At 46.9% G+C, this 21,429-nt stretch overlaps 1 protein-coding gene and 1 long non-coding RNA gene across 3 annotated transcripts in view; one reads left to right on the top strand and one right to left on the bottom strand.

Moving 5' to 3' along the window:
* The first annotated feature begins 1,544 nt into the window (after nucleotides 1–1,544).
* The window catches only part of LOC115200516 (E3 ubiquitin-protein ligase znrf3-like), a 185,544-nt gene continuing 165,659 nt past the window's right edge, over nucleotides 1,545–21,429 (top strand). For both annotated transcript variants that reach the window (XM_029763643.1, XM_029763641.1), the window contains exon 1: nucleotides 1,545–2,372. In XM_029763643.1, coding sequence (XP_029619503.1) covers nucleotides 2,145–2,372 — 228 coding nt within the window. In that variant the 5' untranslated portion in view covers nucleotides 1,545–2,144. The remainder of the gene's footprint in view (nucleotides 2,373–21,429) is intronic.
* LOC115200519 (uncharacterized) lies at nucleotides 17,473–18,751 on the bottom strand. The gene is made up of 2 exons (XR_003879531.1): nucleotides 18,568–18,751; nucleotides 17,473–17,555 (listed from the first exon to the last, which is right to left on the bottom strand). It is a non-coding gene; the product is annotated as an uncharacterized LOC115200519 (long non-coding RNA).

The raw sequence follows: 21,429 nt of genomic DNA, 5'->3' as shown, positions 1-21,429 counted from the left end.
CTTTCAGTTGTATAACTGACTAGGTATCCCCCCTTTCCTTTCAGTTGTATAACTGACTAGGTATCCCCCTTTCCCTTTCCCTTTCTTATATATGTGTTATGGTTTTCAATATTTTTATCATGTCAATTGTCCATAGTGTGTACAAAATGTTATGCTAAACTCGAACGTTATACATTCTTAACATTGTGAATAAATCTCTCCTGCACCGAACCAATGACTATGTATTTCTGTTGCAAATAACACACACACACACACACAGACACACACACACACGGAATCTATTTCAGTTGCAATGGCTGTTAAGATGCTTTAAACACCTGTGTTATAAATAAGGTTAAGCACCCTTTGAAGATGAGAGTAATGCAGCTCAACCAAACACTGACAACTTGGGGATTTTTCAACTTGTAATGCACATTATGTTAATAAAGACAAAATAAACAACTGACAGTTTACTGCTCAAGCAAATTGAAACACACCAGCTTGTGAAATACCTAACACTTTATAATATTTTTCATGAAATTAGCATTAATAAACTATTTGTGAATCATTACAAAACAAACTACATGCACTGAGTGTACAAAACATTAGGAACACCTGCTCTTTCCATGACTTAGACACACCAGGTGAATCCAGGTGAAAGCTATGATCCCTTATTGATCACTTGTTAAATCCACTTCAATCAGTGTAGATGAAGAGGAGACAGGTTAAAGAAGGATGTTTAAGCCTTGAGACAACAGACATGGATTGTGTATGTACCATTCAGAGGGTGAATCAGCAAGACAACAGATGAAGTGTCTTTGAACGGGGTATGGTAGTAGGTGCCAGGCGCACCGGTTTGTGTCAAGAACTGCAACGCTGCTGGGTTTTTCACACTGAACAGTTTCCCGTGTGTATCAAGAATAGTCCACCACCCAAAAGACATCCAGCCAACTTGACACAACTGTGGGAAGCATTGGAGTACAAAAAAAAAATGCATGAAATGAAATGTATGAATTCACTACTGTAAGTCGTTCTGGATAAGAGCGTCTGCTAAATGACTAAAATGTAAATGTAAAATGAGTCAACATGGACCAGCATCCTTGTTCCTAATGTTTTGTACACTCAGTGTATTTCTTTATTTGTAAACATGTATAAACATTTAGCATGACAATCATTAGCATTAATACTTTAAAAAAAATATCAAAACATTTAGACATTTATAATAATTTGTAAAGGCTTATTCATAAAACGTGTACAAAGTGTAAGCTTTAACTGTGCTTTTTATTTCTTAAATATGCTTCCATTCGTCACAACAAAAACCCACCGGAAACTACAGGCTGCTTTGTAACTTCTCCCAATGCGAGTAGATGGATCATTAATATAGTGCCCGGTGACACAAATAGATACAGTTCGAACCAACAGGTAAACATATTCTGAATGGAGGTTAGCCGGCTTAAATAATGGAGCTTCTGACAAGTGTAATGGTTCTTTTAAGGTCGTTCCTATCTTCAAGAACTTCGATCCTGAGCGAATCTTTCCTAAACATTGGCGTAGCGTTTGGCCGGACCAAGGAGTTTAGAAAGATAGTCAAGAGCAAATCACCCCTTCAATAAGACACAATCTAACAGCGTTTAAGAATAGTTTAACCACGTTGGCTATTACATCTCACGTCCATACCTAAAGCAAACCTCTTTTAGGCTATGTCTGCTCAAATGTATCACTTTTGATAGAATGATTGGCTAATTGGCGTCAATTCGAGGTATATAGCATACTTCTCCATTTATAGCGCCTAAAGCCCAAGTGAATGCGCCGTGCGTCCTTAACAGAGTGCTGGCACTTCAGAGCGGGGAGTGGAAAGTAGCGGGTCAGGAAGATTGGTGGGTGGGGATAACCCTTTTGGGATGAAAAAAATCTAAAAAAAAAAAAAAATCACGTGTTTGGAGATCAAAGGGAGATCCGCTTTGTAGCGCTGGAGAGAGAGGGGGTGAGTGAGGGAGAAAGAGAGGGAACGTTAAGAAGCAAGCAATGTAATTGACAAGGCTGCAATAGTGAAATAAACACGCTCTTTTGACGCATCGATCTCGCATCAGATTCCATTTCAGCACCATCACCTAATCACCCTGGGAAATGATGTTCCGATCGGTGCATATCCAACCGGCAAGACGATGATTTTACCAAGCAGGGGGTTAGAGTGTGTAGCCGATTCTGTAGTCTTGATGATAATCGTGGCTACCACTTCTATTGGAACGGTTTTCGCCAAGGATACGGCTTTTGTGGAAGTAGTGCTGTTTGAGTCCAGTCCGAATGGAGATTATACTACATACACGACGGGGTTGCAAGGACGATTCTCAAAGGCAGGAGCCACTATCAGCGCGGAGGGCGAGATTGTACAAGTATGTAAAACTCAGTTCAGTTGTGCGCAACTGCGCATGACATGTCCAATATGTTGCCACAGCTCGGCTGGTCTCTTGCTCTACTCTAAAACTTTAGTCTACTGTGTGTGTGTGTGTGTGTGTGTGTGTGTGGTTACAACATGGCTTCTATTTTTTGTAACTCATTTACAATGAAACATGCACTTTCCTGGATAGAAGCTCACATTCACCCCCAATCTGCCATGACATATACATTCAATAACACTTATTTCTCTCCCTCAGATTGAGTTTTTCAACATAGTTATTACACAGGAAAATCATTCAAGTGGTTCATCATGACCTGATCAAAGTTACAATTGATAGAAATTGTGGTTAGTTGGTCACAGCTCCATCAAATATTGTCTAGAACTAATCAAGAAACGTTATGTCCAATAACGGTACGTGATTTGATTCAGTGGCATAGATCATTTCGGGCTCAATTAGTTGGTGGAAAATTGTTTGTTTTCATAATAGACTTATTATTTTCGTCAATTCCACCAATGGAACTCAAACAACTGTGCATACCTACTGTCCCGCCTCGCTGTGAAGTTACACTGTATCGATCTTCCACACAGAAAACGTCTTTGAAGCATGACTAGGCTAGTGATTGTGTGCGGATATTTTATAACAACATTAAAAGGCAACACACTATCCCAGGCCATTCACTTGTAGAATGTTGTGCGATCTGGAATAACAAGGATATACTATTTTTGTGTAGCCAGTACCAACTTAGTTACTTCGTTTTGGTAATGGTCGTTTTATAGTCCACAGTTACTTCACTAACCATGTGCGTAATCATTTCCCGTAAGCACCATCGGCAACTAAAGCCTTTGATAGCTGTCCAAGCCTGACGCCTTGTGATGTTGGCCCACGCCACGGCCCACGGCCCACGCCACGGCCCCCTCCACCCTGCTGTCAACCCTGCTGCAGCCGACAGAAAAACGGGACCATGTGGTCTATTACTCTCGGTGCTGATTGTGAAAGCTATACCGGGAGAAGGGAACTTTCTCTGAAGCAGTCATCTTGTAAATAAAAGTAGAATTTGTTAACTGGCGAACATGCAGTGACTGTATGACGTTTGAAAAGGACAGTATTTAGTGGGGAGAGTTGTGAAAATGGACCTAAAAGCCCGCTGAAGTGAAGTGTGCCCTTTTTTTGTGGAATATAGTGAATGTTCATTACATTAAAGAAAATATGATAGACTGCTACTTATTTAACATTGATTAAAACCTATAGGAGTATTTCATAGTGTAGTACGTCCTAGGCGCCAACCTAGTGGGGATTAGCACTGCTACAGTAGACATGACCATGATTAGGTAGAAAAGACTCAATTATGACTATTTTTGTGCTAACCTACATGTTTAATGAAGTAACGGGTGACTTGTTTGCGCATTAGTCTTCATATATGCCATACCGTATCTGGGTCCTGTTAGGATCGTCACAGGAATCTATAACGTCGACTGTCAGTAAGACATGTACTGCTTTCTAACGCATACTGTGAAATTACAATACAGAGCCACAGGAAAGTACAGGCTTTCCTGAAGAGAACTTCATTGAATGGTGCGTGTGTGTGTGTGTGTGTCCGCGTGTGCACTCACGAGGGTATTTTCATAAAAATGGCAACAAGTTGTCATATTTTGCAATGAAAGTAGCATGTTGCGGGAGAACGTTAGGATCAAAGGACAGAGAATATTTAGCACAGAAATGGATCCTGTTTGACTGTTTATACACATAGCGTTCGTTGGACATTTGGCTTGGCTTGCTAACCACACAGAAATGTCAGACCTCAGCTTTACATTGAAAACCACATCTATTTAGATTTGCTTTCTTTGCTAACATAGTGTTCTGACCACTCCTATTCTCTGTCCTTCTATATAAAGAAGAGGGACAGTTTGTCCAATACCACTCCTATTCTCTGTTCTTCTATATAAAGAAGAGGGACAGTTTGTCCAATACCACTCCTATTCTCTGTCCTTCTATATAAAGAAGAGGGACAGTTTGTCCAACACCACTCCTATTCTCTGTCCTTCTATATAAAGATGAGGGACAGTTTGTCCAACACCACTCCTATTCTCTGTCCTTCTATATAAAGAAGAGGGACAGTTTGTCCAATACCACTCCTATTCTCTGTCCTTCTATATAAAGAAGAGGGACAGTTTGTCCAACACCACTCCTATTCTCTGTCCTTCTATATAAAGATGAGGGACAGTTTGTCCAACACCACTCCTATTCTCTGTCCTTCTATATAAAGAAGAGGGACAGTTTGTCCAACACCACTCCTATTCTCTGTCCTTCTATATAAAGAAGAGGGACAGTTTGTCCAACACCACTCCTATTCTCTGTCCGTCTATATAAAGATGAGGGACAGTTTGTCCAACACCACTCCTATTCTCTGTCCTTCTATATAAAGAAGAGGGACAGTTTGTCCAACACCACTCCTATTCTCTGTCCTTCTATATAAAGAAGAGGGACAGTTTGTCCAATACCACTCCTATTCTCTGTCCTTCTATATAAAGAAGAGGGACAGTTTGTCCAACACCACTCCTATTCTCTGTTCTTCTATATAAAGAAGAGGGACAGTTTGTCCAATACCACTCCTATTCTCTGTCCTTCTAAATAAAGAAGAGGGACAGTTTGTCCAATACCACTCCTATTCTCTGTTCTTCTATATAAAGAAGAGGGACAGTTTGTCCAATACCACTCCTATTCTCTGTCCTTATAAATAAAGAAGAGGGACAGTTTGTCCAATACCACTCCTATTCTCTGTCCTTCTAAATAAAGAAGAGGGACAGTTTGTCCAACACCACTCCTATTCTCTGTCCTTCTATATAAAGAAGAGGGACAGTTTGTCCAACACCACTCCTATTCTCTGTCCTTCTATATAAAGAAGAGGGACAGTTTGTCCAACACCACTCCTATTCTCTGTTCTTCTATATAAAGAAGAGGGACAGTTTGTCCAATACCACTCCTATTCTCTGTCCTTCTAAATAAAGAAGATTGACAGTTTGTCCAATACCACTCCTATTCTCTGTTCTTCTATATAAAGAAGAGGGACAGTTTGTCCAATACCACTCCTATTCTCTGTCCTTATAAATAAAGAAGAGGGACAGTTTGTCCAATACCACTCCTATTCTCTGTCCTAAATAAAGAAGAGGGACAGTTTGTCCAACACCACTCCTATTCTCTGTCCTTCTATATAAAGAAGAGGGACAGTTTGTCCAACACCACTCCTATTCTCTGTCCTTCTATATAAAGAAGAGGGACAGTTTGTCCAACACAGACAAAACCATTTGTCATTCAAACAGTTCCAAACAGTTTAGAATGTTTTATTTCACTAGTTGCTGTTAGTTTATATCTTTCTGAATAAGATAGATGGCGACCCCGTGACTGTATTTGTTTTTTGAAAAAGTAATGGAATTTGAAACTGTATTTGTTTTAACTTGTCATTCAAAAGCATAATAAAGTATATAAATGTCTGGATTTGATTAAAGCCTTGATCAGCATGATAATTCAAACCTGATGCTACCGGAGCCTATGAGACATTTATTAAATACATTTAATGAGCCCTACATTAACGACGTTTAATGAGCACAAGCCCAAGCTCAAAAAAGCCCAAATTATTGTGCTGTTATCCAATACATACTGTATTCATCATTCTAATGACATCCTTGAACACTATAGGACTAGAATTAGATGCAGAAGGCTTTCATTTCTCTTCACGAAGATTGAATGGTTATGGGTCTGAATAAATAACTGCTGTAGTCTACCGCCATTGCACGTTCGCTCTTTCAAACTACCCATGAGTTCTGTTAGCGGCTGTATTTAACATTCAGCAAAAAAAGTGATTGCGTCCCTTTTCGAATAGTCTATTCGTATAAGAAATGCTAAAAACAAATTGTCCAGCAAGCTATTCTAGTCTAGCTTTTCCTGCATGGGAATCCAAGAGCTAAGGAGCGTTTTTTAAAGGAGAGAGGCCAGCGGAGCACAGGTATTACACAAGAGACAGAGGCTATAAGTTAGAAGCGTATTATGCATAACTGTCACGGTTGTCGTAGGAAGGAGCGGACCAAAGTGCAGCGTGTGTGTCATTCCACATTTTATTTACACTGTGAAACTATGCAATACATACACATAAACTCAAGAACGAAAAAACAACAAACCGTGATGCAGAGGTGAAACAAACACTAACTTAAAGCCAATCTCCCACAAACCCAGGTGGGAAAAACACCTACTTAAGTATGATCTCCAATTAGAGACAACGATGACCAGCTGCCTCTAATTGGAGATCATCCCAAACAAAACCCAACATAGAAATACAAAACTAGAACATGACAACATAGAAAAACTAAACTAGAAAACCCCCCTGTCACGCCCTGACCTACACTACCATAGAAAATAACAGCTTTCTATGGTCAGGATGTGACAATAACCCATCATTAATTAGCTAAATATAAGGCATTGAATTTCGTACCTGAACGAGGTAGGCTAGGATATCTATATACTGGACTATATATCAATCTAGAAGAGGATTATCTATTGTGTAAGGCATTGTCGCTTGATGTTTTGGGTTTGCAGTTTTGACTAGTTTGCGATGTTTGTCTTCATTCTCATTGAATACGGTGTGGGAGTATGAATGTGGCAGCATATCACATCGGACCCTGCTACAAGAGGCGTTGTCTGAATGGGAATGTGATGGTGTATAATTCCGAACCCCAGTGGGCTATTACATCGGGTCCGTTTCATCGGCGGTGTTGACAATGGCAAACACCGTGCCACGATGGCATGACCGCCCCCACAACCCCCACCACTACCAACCCTCACCACTACCAACCCTCGCCACTACCAACCCCCGCCACTACCAACCCCCACCACTACCAACCCCCACCACTACCAACCCCCGCCCACCACTACCAACCCCCGCCCGCCACTACCAACCCCCGCCTACCACTACCAACCCCCGCCCACCACTACCAACCCCCGCCCACCACTACCAACCCCCGCCACTACCAACCCCCGCCACTACCAACCCCCACCACTACCAACCCCCGCCCACCACTACCAACCCCCGCCCACCACTACCAACCCCCGCCACTACCAACCCCCGCCCACCACTACCAACCCTTGCCACTACCAACCCCCGCCACTACCAACCCCCGCCCACCACTACCAACCCCCGCCCACCACTACCAACCCCCGCACACCACTACCAACCCCCGCCACTACCAACCCCCGCCCACCACTACCAACCCTTGCCACTACCAACCCCCGCCACTACCAACCCCCGCCACTGCCAACCCCCGCCACTGCCAACCCCCGCCACTACCAACCCCCGCCACTACCTACCCCACCACTACCAACCCCCGCCACTACCAACCCCCGCCCGCCACGACAAACCCCCGCCCACCACTATAAACCCCACCACTACCAACCCCCGCCACTACCAACCCCCGCACCCACAACCCCCACCATTACCAACCCCCGCCCACCACTATAAACCCCGCCACTACCAACCCCCGCCACTACCAACCCCCGCCACTACCAACCCCCCCGCCACTACCGACCCCCCTGCCACTACCAACCCCCGCCCACCACTATCAACCCCCGCCACTACCAACCCCCGCCACTACCAACCCCCGCCACTACCAACCCCCGCCACTATAAACCCCCGCCCACCACTATAAACCCCACCACTACCAACCCCCGCCCCCACAACCCCCACCACTACCAACCCCCGCCACTACCAACCCCCGCCACTACAAACCCCCGCCCACCACTACCAACCCCCGCCACTACCAACCCCCGCCACTACCAACCCCCGCCACTACCAACCCCCGCCACTACCAACCCCCGCCACTACAAACCCCTGCCCACCACTACTAACCCCCACCACTACCAACCCCCGCCACTACCAACCCCCGCCACTACCAACCCCCGCCCACCACTATAAACCCCACCACTACCAACCCCCGCCACTACCAACCCCCGCCACTACCAACCCCCACCACTACCAACCCCCGCCACTACAAACCCCCGCCCTCCACTATCAACCCCCGCCACTACCAACCCCCCGCCACTACCAACCCCCGCCACTACAAACCCCTGCCCACCACTACTAACCCCCACCACTACCAACCCCCGCCACTACCAACCCCCGCCCACCACTATAAACCCCACCACTACCAACCCCCGCCACTACCAACCCCCGCCACTACCAACCCCCGCCACTACAAACCCCCGCCCACCACTATCAACCCCCGCCACTACCAACCCCCGCCACTACCAACCCCCACCACTACAAACCCCCGCCCCCCACTCCAAACCCCACCACTACCAACCCCCGCCACTACCAACCCCCACCACTACAAACCCCCGCCCACCACTATCAACCCCCGCCACTACCAACCCCCACCACTACCAACCCCCGCCACTACCAACCCCCGCCACTACCAATCCCCGCCACTACAAACCCCCGCCCACCACTATCAACCCCCGCCACTACCAACCCCCGCCACTACCAACCCCCACCACTACAAACCCCCGCCCCCCACTCTAAACCCCACCACTACCAACCCCCGCCACTACCAACCCCCACCACTACAAACCCCCGCCCACCACTATCAACCCCCGCCACTACCAACCCCCACCACTACCAACCCCCGCCACTACCAACCCCCACCACTAGAAACCCCCGCCCCCACTCTAAACCCCACCACTACCAACCCCCGCCACTACCAACCTCCGCCACTACCCACCCCCGCCCACCACTACCCACCCCCGCCCACCACTACCAACCCCCGCCCACCACTACCAATCCCCGCCCACCACTACCCCCACCACTACCAACCCCCACCACTACCAACCCCCGCCACTACCAACCCCCCGCCCACCACTACCAACCCCCACCACTACCAACCCCCACCACTACCAACCCCCACCACTACCAACCCCCGCCCACCACTACCAACCCCCGCCACTACCAACCCCCGCCCACCACTACCAACCCTTGCCACTACCAACCCCCGCCACTACCAACCCCCGCCACTGCCAACCCCCGCCACTACCAACCCCCGCCACTACCAACCCCCGCCATTACCAACCCCCGCCACTACAAACCCCCGCCACTACCAACCCCCGCCACTACCTACCCCCGCCACTACCAACCCCCGCCCACCACTATCAACCCCCGCCACTACCAACCCCCCGCCACTACCAACCCCCGCCACTACCAACCCCCACCACTACAAACCCCCTCCCCCCACTCTAAACCCCACCACTACCAACCCCCGCCACTACCAACCCCCACCACTACAAACCCCCGCCCACCACTATCAACCCCCGCCACTACCAACCCCCACCACTACCAACCCCCGCCACTACCAACCCCCGCCCGCCACTACAAACCCCCGCCCACCACTATCAACCCCCGCCACTACCAACCCCCGCCACTACCAACCCCCACCACTACAAACCCCCGCCCCCCCACTCTAAACCCCACCACTACCAACCCCCGCCACTACCAACCCCCACCACTACAAACCCCCGCCCACCACTATCAACCCCCGCCACTACCAACCCCCACCACTACCAACCCCCGCCACTACCAACCCCCACCACTAGAAACAACCTCCCCCACTCTAAACCCCACCACTACCAACCCCCGCCACTACCAACCTCCGCCACTACAAACCCCCGCCCACCACTACCCACCCCCGCCCACCACTACCCACCCCCGCCCACCACTACCAACCCCCGCCCACCACTACCAATCCCCGCCCACCACTACCCCCACCACTACCAACCCCCGCCCACCACTACCAACCCCCGCCACTACAAACCCCCGCCCACCACTATCAACCCCCGCCACTACCAAGCCCCGCCACTACCAACCCCCACCACTACAAACCCCCGCCCCCCACTCTAAACCCCACCACTACCAACCCCCGCCACTACCAACCCCCACCACTACAAACCCCCGCCCACCACTATCAACCCCCGCCACTACCAACCCCCGCCACTACCAACCCCCACCACTACCAACCCCCGCCACTACCAACCCCCGCCACTACCAACCCCCACCACTAGAAACCCCCGCCCCCCACTCTAAACCCCACCACTACCAACCCCCGCCACTACCAACCTCCGCCACTACAAACCCCCGCCCACCACTACCCACCCCCGCCCACCACTACCAACCCCCGCCCACCACTACCAATCCCCGCCCACCACTACCAACCCCCACCACTACCAACCCCCGCCCACCACTACCAACCCCCGCCCACCACTACCAACCCCCGCCCATTACTACCAACCCCCGCCCACCACTACCAACCCCCACCACTACCAACCCCCCCACCACTACCAACCCCCGCCCACCACTACCAACCCCCACCACTACCAACCCCCGCCTGATTTGCCCAGGTGGAACGATTCGGGCGACAGAAGGTGAGCTCAGGTTCACTATCACCATGCCAACCGATATTTACCCAGTTGGATGGTATCACCACCATAGGGCTCTGGTCTAAAGTAGTGCACTATGTAGGGAATAGGGTTCTGTTTGGGTCTAAGGCCTGATCTGCACGGGAGGAGGAGCTACTGATCCTACTTCCTGGTTTGGGATGACATTTTATAATGGAATGCACAAAGGGTTACTAGACCACCAGCCAAGTGTCACCATACTTCTATTTTTGCCATTTAACATTAGCATAGTATCAGTCAGTCATTGCAGTGGCATGACAAACATGGTTCATTATGAGACGATAATAACATATTATAAAGGAGGTCATAGGCTTTATAACTTTAAAACGTATAAGTCTTACAACGCATTATAACTGCAGTTACCAGTGTCACCATTGGTTTTCTTGGTCCTGATGAAGTTGAAATGAAGGCATCTGCTCACCATATGTATCACCTATCATCTCCATATTGTCTCTCCCCAGGCCAAGTTGACTGTTGACTGTTGTTTTAGCCCAGCGAGGGAAGCTGCCTGCATCTCATCTCATCACATGGTCTGATTTCCCTGCAGCGGGGCTGTGCTGTCAGCAGCATGTGAGAGAGAGGAGCTAGAGGAACAAGTAAAGGCAGTGACAGAGGCTAAGCCAGGGACATGGAGAGGCAGAGTTGGAGGCAGGGACATAGGCTTAGACAGAGACAGGGAGAGGCAGAGTTAAAGACAGGGACAGAGGCTGAGCCAGGGACAGGGAGAGGCAGAGTTGGAGGCAGGGACATAGGCTTAGACAGGGACAGGGAGAGGCAGAGTTAAAGACAGGGACAGAGGCTGAGCCAGGGACAGGGAGATGCAGAGTTGGAGGCAGGGACATAGGCTTAGACAGGGACAGGGAGAGGCAGAGTTAAAGACAGGGACAGAGGCTGAGCCAGGGACAGGGAGATGCAGAGTTGGAGGCAGGAACATAGGCTTAGACAGGGACAGGGAGAGGCAGAGTTGGAGGCAGGGACAGAGGCTGAGCCAGGGACAGGGAGAGGAAGAGTTGGAGGCAGGGACAGAGGCTTAGTTGGGGACAGGGAGAGGCAGAGTTAAAGACAGGGACAGAGGCTGAGCCAGGGACAGGGAGAGGCAGGGACAGAGGCTTAGACGGGGACAGGGAGAGGCAGAGTTGGAGGCAGGGACAGAGGCTGAGACAGGGACAGGGAGAGGCAGATTTGGAGGCAGGGACAGAGGCTGAGCCAGGGACAGGGAGAGGCAGAGTTGGAGGGAGGGACAGAGGCTGAGACAGGGACAGGGAGAGGAAGAGTTGGAGGCAGGGACAGAGGCATGAGACCGGGACTGGGAGAGACAGAGTTAAAGACAGGGACAGAGGCTGAGATGGGGACAGGGCGAGCCAGAGTTGGAGGCAGGGACAGAGGCTTAGTTGGGGACAGGGAGAGGCAGAGTTAAAGACAGGGACAGAGGCTGAGACGGGGACAGGGAGAGGCAGAATTAAGAGGCAGATCCGGAGGCAGAGACGTGGCAGTGTTAGCGGCAGCGCCCGTCGGTCCCAGATGGAACTCATAGTGTCTTCAAACCAGAACCAAAGAGAATATGTGGCTTTCGTCTCACTTCCTCCTTGGAAAGACTCAAACTTCCTGTGAAATAAAGTTACAGGAAAGAAAGACAGCTGAGAATCTTGGGCTCTGCGTCTCACTCAAAGTATTACATTATACTGCATCAAATATCAACCACTGTTGTTGATATGTTTCTACATTAAGTGAGTCATTTCTTTGAATGTGAATAACCTTTACACTTCAAACTCAACTCTGGACCTCGAAGCCAGTTCCACTTCTTTTGTTCATTGTTCCCCTCCAATTAGGGACTGATTTAGACCTGGGATATCAGGTGGCACTAATTCATTATCAGGTAGAACAGAAAACCAGCAGGCTCCGGACCTCTTAGGGTAAGAGTTGAATACCCCTGTCCTATAGAGTAGCTTAGTCTGACCTTCATGATGTCTATACAGTAGCTTAGTCTGACCTTCATGATGTCTATACAGTAGCTTAGTCTGACCTTCATGATGTCTATACAGTAGCTTAGTCTGACCTTCATGATGTCTATACAGTAGCTTAGTCTGACCTTTATGATGTCTATACTAGAGGTCGACCGATTAATCGGAATGGGCGATTAATTAGGGCCGATTTCAAGTTTTCATAACAATCGGTAATCTGTATTTTTGGCCACCGATTTGCTGATTAAAAAAAAAAAATAATAATAATTATAATAATAATTTTACACACCTTTATTTAACTAGGCAAGTTAGATTAAGAACACATTCTTATTTTCAATGACGGCCTAGGAACGGGGGTTAACTGCCTTGTTCAGGGGGGATTCGTTTTTGCAACCTTCTGGTTACTAGTCCAACGCTCTAACCACCTGCCTTACATTGCACTCCACGAGGAGCCTGCATGACAGGCTGACTACCTGTTACGCGAGGGCAGCAAGAAGCCAAGGTAAGTTGCTAGCTAGCATTAAACTTATCTTATAAAAAACGATCAATCTTAACATAATTACTAGTTAACTACACATGGTTGATGATATTACTAGTTTATCTAACGTGTCCTGCGTTGCATATAATTTCTCATCGAATCACAGCCTACTTCGACAAACGGGTGATGATTTAACAAGCGCATTTGCGAAAAATGCACTGTCGTTGCACCAATGTACCTAACCATAAACATCAATGCCTTTCTTTAAAATCAATACACTAGTATATATTTTTAAACCTGCATATTTAGTTAATATTGCCTGCTAACATGAATTTGTGTCACTTCTCTAGCGTTCCGTGCAAGCAGTCAGGGTATATACAGCAGTTTGGGCCGCCTGGCTCATTGTGGACTGTGTGAAGTCCATTTATTCCTAACAAAGGCCGTAATTAATTTGCCAGAATTGTACGTAATTATGACATAACATTGAAGGTTGTGCAATGTAACAGGAATATTTAGACCTAGGGATGCCACCCATTAGATAAAATACGGAACGGTTCCGAATTTCACTGAAATAATTAATGTTTAGTTTTCTAAATGATAGTTTCCGGATTCGACCATATTAATGACCAAAGGCTCGTATTTCTGTGTGTTATTATGTTATAATTAAGTCTGTGATTTGATAGAGCAGTCTGACTAAGCGATGGTAGGCAGCAGCAGGCTCGTAAGCATTCATTCAAACAGCACCTTCGTGCGTTTTGCCAGCAGCTCTTCGCAATTCTTCAAGCATTGCGCTGTTTATGACTTCAAGCCTATCAACTCCCAAGATTAGGCTGGTGTAACCGATGTGAAATGGCTAGCTAGTTAGCGGGTGCGCTCTAATAGCGTTTCAAACGTCACTCGCTCTGAGACTTGGAGTAGTTGTTCCCCTTGCTCTGCATGGGTAACGCTGCTTCGAGGGTGGCTGTTGTCGATATTTTCCTGGTTCAAGCCCAGGTAGGAGCGAGGAGAGGGACGGAAGCTATACTGTTACACTGGCAATACTAAAGTGCCTAAATGTAACGGCTGTCGTAGAGAGGGGACCAAAGCGCAGCGTGTTGATTGCTCATGATGTAACGTTTGGACATCGTGGGTGTGGAGTCAGGCGCAGAGGCAGAAAAATGTTTGGTACAATATATATATATATATTTAATAAGTACCACAAAAGAGGAAAAAATGCCCAAACACAAACACGTAATAAATCCAAAGTCCAACACGATACACAACACGAACACAGTGAAAACACATAACAAGCCCGCACACAGAACAGGTGGAGAGGCGGATTTAAATAATATCACTAATTAACTAACAGAACACAGGTGCAACTAATAAAGACATGACTAACAGAAAAAACGAAAAGGGGATCGATGGCAGCTAGTAGGCCGGTGACGACGACCGCCGAGCGCCACCCGAACAGGGAGAGGAACAACCCTCGGCAGTAGTCGTGACACATGATGAATATTTATTTTAACTCCGAACACTAAAGAAAAAATAACAAAGAGAAAACGAACACGCACAGTTCTGTCAGGTACAGAAAACTTAACTGAAGAAAACTACCCACAAACACAGGTGGGAAAAGGCTACCTAAGTATGATTCCTAATCAGAGACAACGATAGACAGCTGCCTCTGATTAGGAACCATACTCGGCCCAAAACAAAGAAATACAAACATAGAATGCCCACCCCACACCCTGACCTAACAAAATAGAGAAATAACCCGTCTCTCTCAGGTCAGGGAGTGACACTATAAGAACATCCAATAGTCAAAGGTATATGAAATACAAATCGTAGAGAGAGAGAAATAGTCCTATAATAACTACAACCTAAAACTTCTTACCTGGGAATATTGAAGACTCATGTTAAAAGGAACCACCAGCTTTCATATGTTCTCATGTTCTGAGCAAGGAACTTAAACGTTAGCTTTCTTACATGGCACATATTGCACTTTTACTTTCTTCTTCAACACTTTGTTTTTGCATTATTTAAACCAAATTGAACATGTTTCATTATTTATTTGAGGCTAAATTGATAGTATTTATGTATTATATTAAGTTAAAATAAGTGTTCATTCAGTATTGTTGTGATTGTCATTATTACAAATAAAAATAAAATAAAAAAATTGTCTGATTTAATCGGTATCGGTATCGGTGTTGAAAAATCAAAATAGTCTATACAGTCTATAGTCTAGTCTATACAGTTGCTTAGTCTGACCTTCATGATGTCTATACAGTAGCTTAGTCTGACCTTCATGATGTCTATACAGTAGCTTAGTCTGACCTTCATGATGTCTATACAGTAGCTTAGTCTGACCTTCATGAAGTCTATACAGTAGCTTAGTCTGACCTTTATGATGTCTATACAGTAGCTTAGTCTGACCTTCATGATGTCTATACAGTAGCTTAGTCTGACCTTCATGATGTCTATACAGTAGCTTAGTCTGACCTTCATGATGTCTATACAGTAGCTTAGTCTGACCTTCATGATGTCTATACAGTAGCTTAGTCTGACCTTCATGATGTCTATACACAACTGCACATACCAACTAAGTCAGAAAAATGAACATCCCAAGCCAGTATTCTGGACTGTGTACCTCCTTTCGTCTCAGCTCATAGACAGAGAAAGCAAATGAACAGGCCAGGCAAGTAGCAGTTGGAGATGGAGTTATGTCTTGCTGCATTTAGACTATAATGAGAGCTTGGTTGAGGGAACCAGGCAGCGCTTCTCTCTCTCTCTCTGTCTCTGTCTCTGTCTCTCTGTCGGGAGGCCACAGGCTGGAAACCCCAAGAGAGGAGGCCATAATGGGCCAGGACCAGACAGGACGAGACGGGAGGTACCCAGAACACACAGGACCCCTCCCAGCCCAGTGCCGGCCACCCCACCGCCTCGCCAGCTCCATCGCCTCGCCTGCCGCCAAGCAACAGTAGCAGTACACAAGAAGCTAGCTCTGTTCAGCTGTAGGGTTTAAAAGGTTAACCCTGCCCTGCTCGCCTGCTTTCTCTATGTATTGGTTTCACGGTGGCAGCTGTATTTTAAGTGCTATCGTCACTTTAACCGCCACCCTGCTATGCTTTCAACTTCCAGCCAAAGTCATTTTAGGCTGCTTTTTTTCTCTCCTCTCTCTCTCCTCTCTCTCTCGCTCTCTCTCGCTCTCTCTATCTCTCTCTATCTCTCTGTGTCTCTTTCTCTCTCGCTCTCTCTATCTCTCTGTGTCTCTCTGTGTCTCTTTCTCTCTCTGTGTCTCTTTCTCTCCTCTCTCTCTCGCTCTCTCTATCTCTCTGTGTCTCTTTCTCTGTGTCTCGCTCTCTCTATCTCTCTGTGTCTCTCTGTGTCTCTTTCTCTCCTCTCTCTCTCGCTCTCTCTATCTCTCTGTGTCTCTCTGTGTCTCTTTCTCTCTCTCTCTCGCTCTCTCTATCTCTCTGTGTCTCTCTGTGTCTCTTTCTCTCTCTGTGTCTCTTTCTCTGTGTCTCTCTCTCTCTATCTCAATGTGTCTCTTTCTCTGTGTCTCTCTCGCTGTCTGTCGCTCTGTGTGTCTCTCTCTCTGTCTCTCTATGTGTGTCTCTCTCTCTCTCTGTGTGTGTCTCTCTCTGTCTCTGTCTCTCTCTCTGTCTCTGTCTCGCTCGCTTTTTGTCCTGTAGAGGATGCATATGTGCATGACTTTGACTCAGAGTTGGCTCATACACACAGACTACGAATCAGGACCTACCTCTTTCTTATCCTCACAACAAACGTGTACTGGTACGTTTGCCATGTCACAAATCAGGACTCCATATCACTAATCTGTATGGTACATCACGGCCTGTCATAAAGCACTGTGTGCTTGTGATGGATGACTAAGGTGTTATGACATCCTAAATCACTCCAACTGCTGTCATTTCCTGTTGGGTGTGCTGTTACTTCCCCCTCTGTCTTTCATCTGCCGACACACCCCCTCTCTCTAACCAACAACCTAACTGTTTCCTCCTGTTTTACCCTTCTGTTCTGATGCTCTCTCTCTAACCAACAACCTAACTGTTTCCTCCTGTTTTTACCCTTCTGTTCTGATGCTCTCTCTCTAACCAACAACCTAACTGTTTCCTCCTGTTTTACCCTTCTGTTCTGACTACCAACAACCTAACTGTTTCCTCCTGTTTTACCCTTCTGTTCTGACTACCAACAACCTAACTGTTTCCTCCTGTTTTACCCTTCTGTTCTGACTCCCTCTCTCTAACCAACAACCTAACTGTTTCCTCCTGTTTTACCCTTCTGTTCTGACTACCAACAACCTAACTGTTTCCTCCTGTTTTTACCCTTCTGTTCTGATGCTCTCTCTCTAACCAACAACCTAACTGTTTCCTCCTGTTTTACCCTTCTGTTCTGACTCCCTGTCTCTAACCAACAACCTAACTGTTTCCTCCTGTTTTACCCTTCTGTTCTGATGCTCTCTCTCTAACCAACAACCTAACTGTTTCCTCCTGTTTTACCCTTCTGTTCTGATGCTCTCTCTAACCAACAACCTAACTGTTTCCTCCTGTTTTACCCTTCTGTTCTGATGCTCTCTCTCTAACCAACAACCTAACTGTTTCCTCCTGTTTTTACCCTTCTGTTCTGACTCCCTCTCTCTAACCAACAACCTAACTGTTTCCTCCTGTTTTACCCTTCTGTTCTGATGCTCTCTCTCTAACCAACAACCTAACTGTTTCCTCCTGTTTTACCCTTCTGTTCTGACTACCAACAACCTAACTGTTTCCTCCTGTTTTACCCTTCTGTTCTGACTACCAACAACCTAACTGTTTCCTCCTGTTTTACCCTTCTGTTCTGACTCCCTGTCTCTAACCAACAACCTAACTGTTTCCTCCTGTTTTACCCTTCTGTTCTGATGCTCTCTCTCTAACCAACAACCTAACTGTTTCCTCCTGTTTTTACCCTTCTGTTCTGATGCTCTCTCTCTAACCAACAACCTAACTGTTTCCTCCTGTTTTACCCTTCTGTTCTGATGCTCTCTCTCTAACCAACAACCTAACTGTTTCCTCCTGTTTTACCCTTCTGTTCTGACTCCCTCTCTCTAACCAACAACCTAACTGTTTCCTCCTGTTTTACCCTTCTGTTCTGACTCCCTCTCTCTAACCAACAACCTAACTGTTTCCTCCTGTTTTACCCTTCTGTTCTGATGCTCTCTCTCTAACCAACAACCTAACTGTTTCCTCCTGTTTTACCCTTCTGTTCTGACTCCCTCTCTCTAACCAACAACCTAACTGTTTCCTCCTGTTTTACCCTTCTGTTCTGACTCCCTCTCTCTAACCAACAACCTAACTGTTTCCTCCTGTTTTACCCTTCTGTTCTGATGCTCTCTCTCTAACCAACAACCTAACTGTTTCCTCCTGTTTTACCCTTCTGTTCTGATGCTCTCTCTCTCTCTCACCTTCTTTACCTTCTCTCTTCTTTTTCACCTTCTTTCTCTCTTTCTCTTTCTTTCTTCCTCTCTTTCACTTTCACTTTCTGTCTCTCTCTGTGTGTGTGTGTTTGTGTGTGTGTGTGTGTGTGTTTGTGTGTGTGTGTGTGTGTGTGTGAGTGTGTTTGTGTGTGTGTGTGTGTGTGTTTGTGTGTGTGTGTGTGTGTTTGTGTGTGTGTGTGTGTGTGTGTGTTTGTGTGTGTGTGTGTGTGTGTGTGAGTGTGTATATACACGCATACACCACCTGGGACAAGTGTGTTGCTAGGCGTGCAGCTCTGGCTTCTCCCTCGTCCTCTAAGGTCTCTTCCAGAGGTTTCACATGTCTTGCGTTGCTCTCTCATTGATCCCCCCCAAAACATTCTGGCTGATTTGTATGATGAAGTGCTCGGCTCTGTGTCCTGTCTCTGACATGCTGCTAATGTTACAGGAAGTGTTTATGTCTTGGCAAGGAGCTGTGAAGAAGATGACATGCTGTGTGATTTTATAGACCAGTGAATACGCCAACCACGGTAAATAGATGGCATTCTGGTATTGGATACTCCATCTTGATTTGAGTCACTCATGCACATAACGCATAAGAACCAAATAATCAACAGTGACACACAATATATATTGAAATATGTCAGGCTGGCAGCTTACGTTACCCTCTACTTTCATTCTGATTGAAATGCAGATGTTTTGAGTCAGAAACACAGCGAGCTGACTGAGACTGGGGGCTGGGTGGGGTTAACTTCTGAAAAGCCCCGTGCTGATGGGGCCAGACCATCTCCTGCCTGTCTGCCTGCCTTAGTCAGCCCACATTTATATTCACTGGCAGAGGGTCTAGCTGGAAAACAAAGGCTGGGGGGCTACGAGGGGACAAGAGTTGGGAATAGGATGGAGATGACAGTGATCCATGGCTGGTCCAGGTAGAGCAGAAGCTTTGTTGTTGGTCAGCAATGTGCTAAATAATGGAGGAATGTCCATAACAATCCCCCTTTTGTTCAGATCCTATGCTTCACTGGTAGATAGATAGACTGATAGACTCTGGGACTGTGGACTGACTGGGGAAGGATAGGTAGCTGTGTTGCGTGTAGAGTTGCTGCTCTGTCTGTCTGGCTGCCTCCATGCACAAACACTTGCATTGTGTGTGCCAGACACACACACACACACACACACACACACACATGCACTTTGCGCACATTACCCTGATTTGCCCTTTCAAGAGAGGTGAAGCCTTATCACATCTTTCTTGTTTCAAGAACACAGGGTTCAAAGGTCAGCCTGTTAGAGCTTCTTCACACGTACAACACTTTCCCTAAAAATACAGTCTGCTACGCATATTACTCCAATGTAAACTTTTTGCCACGTCTCAACCGCTCGCCTGACAGCTGCCCCCCTCGAAGCAGGGCTGTTTAAATAGAATGGTCTGTTGAGCCAAAATTCCTACAGTATACATGGTAATAGCAGAGCAATGTTTTTGAAACAGATGAAATAGACACATTTTCCTAACATTTGAGACTTGTTTTATGGATTTTTTACCTGAGATTGAGGTAATAGCCTGTTACATTCTGAAATTGTCACAGTAGCTGCCGGCTGCACTGAGCCAGATAAAAGTATGGAAGTCCATCCTCCACCACCACAAACATGTCAAATGTAGATCATACATGGACACCTTCATAACATTGTGTGGTTCTTTCAGAGGTGGCAAACAGGTCCGAGAGTTTTTATTTGTATTTGTTTATTTAACCTTTATTTAACTAAGCAAGTCAGTTAAGAACAAATTCTTATTTTCAATGACGGCCTACCCCGGCCAAACCCAGACGACGCTGGGCCAATTGTGCTCTGCCCTATGGGACTCCCAATTACGGTCGGTTGTGATACAGCCTGGAATCGAACCAGGGTCTGTAGTGACGCCTCTAGCACTGAGATCCTGTGCCTTGGACCGCTGCACCACTCGGGAGTCAAGAATGGTGGGTGAGAATATATAATTTATTTTGAAATTCTGTGGATCAGAGTTTTTCCTGATCTGGTAGCAGGCTAACCTAAACACCTCTGTATACATGGACCAATAATGTCTTGTTGTCAGCCACAACAAGAGGGAAGGGAAGGATGTAATGTGAATTTAAAAAGTTGGATTTTCTTTCGCCGCCGCACTCTTCAGACTCTTCTTCATATCTCATAGTTCGAATAGAGCCTTAGGTCTCTCAGAAGTTTTCACCACTGCTTTCTTTAAGGACCGACGCCGGGGATGAGAAGCAGGTACGGGGAGTCAAACACTTAATCAGGAACAGACATTAAACAAGACTGGAATAGCGTCAGCACACGGGTATACAAGGACATAAGACAATCAATGCAGAAGCAGGGAACAGAGTGGGGAACCAGACAGATATAGGGAGGTAATGACAGAGGTAATTGAGTCGGGTGAGTCCAATAAGCGCTGATGCGCGTGATGGGGGGAAGGCAGGTGTGCGTAATGATGATGGCAGGAGTGCACAATGCTGGGGAGCCTAGCGCCCTCGAGCGGCCAGGGGGGAAGAGCGGGAGCGGACGTGACACTTTCCTTTGATCTACATAGACCTCTACTCACTGTGTCAGAACTTATTACCTCCTCAAGACTCAATATTACCTCATCACAACCTATTATTACCTCATCACAACCCATTATTACCTCATCACAAC

The sequence above is a fragment of the Salmo trutta genome, chromosome 9 (assembly GCF_901001165.1).
Source record: "Salmo trutta chromosome 9, fSalTru1.1, whole genome shotgun sequence".
NCBI classification, from domain to species: Eukaryota; Metazoa; Chordata; class Actinopteri; order Salmoniformes; family Salmonidae; genus Salmo; species Salmo trutta.
The sequence above is the reverse complement of the archived record's forward strand: the minus strand, read 5'-3'. Positions and strand labels throughout refer to the sequence as shown.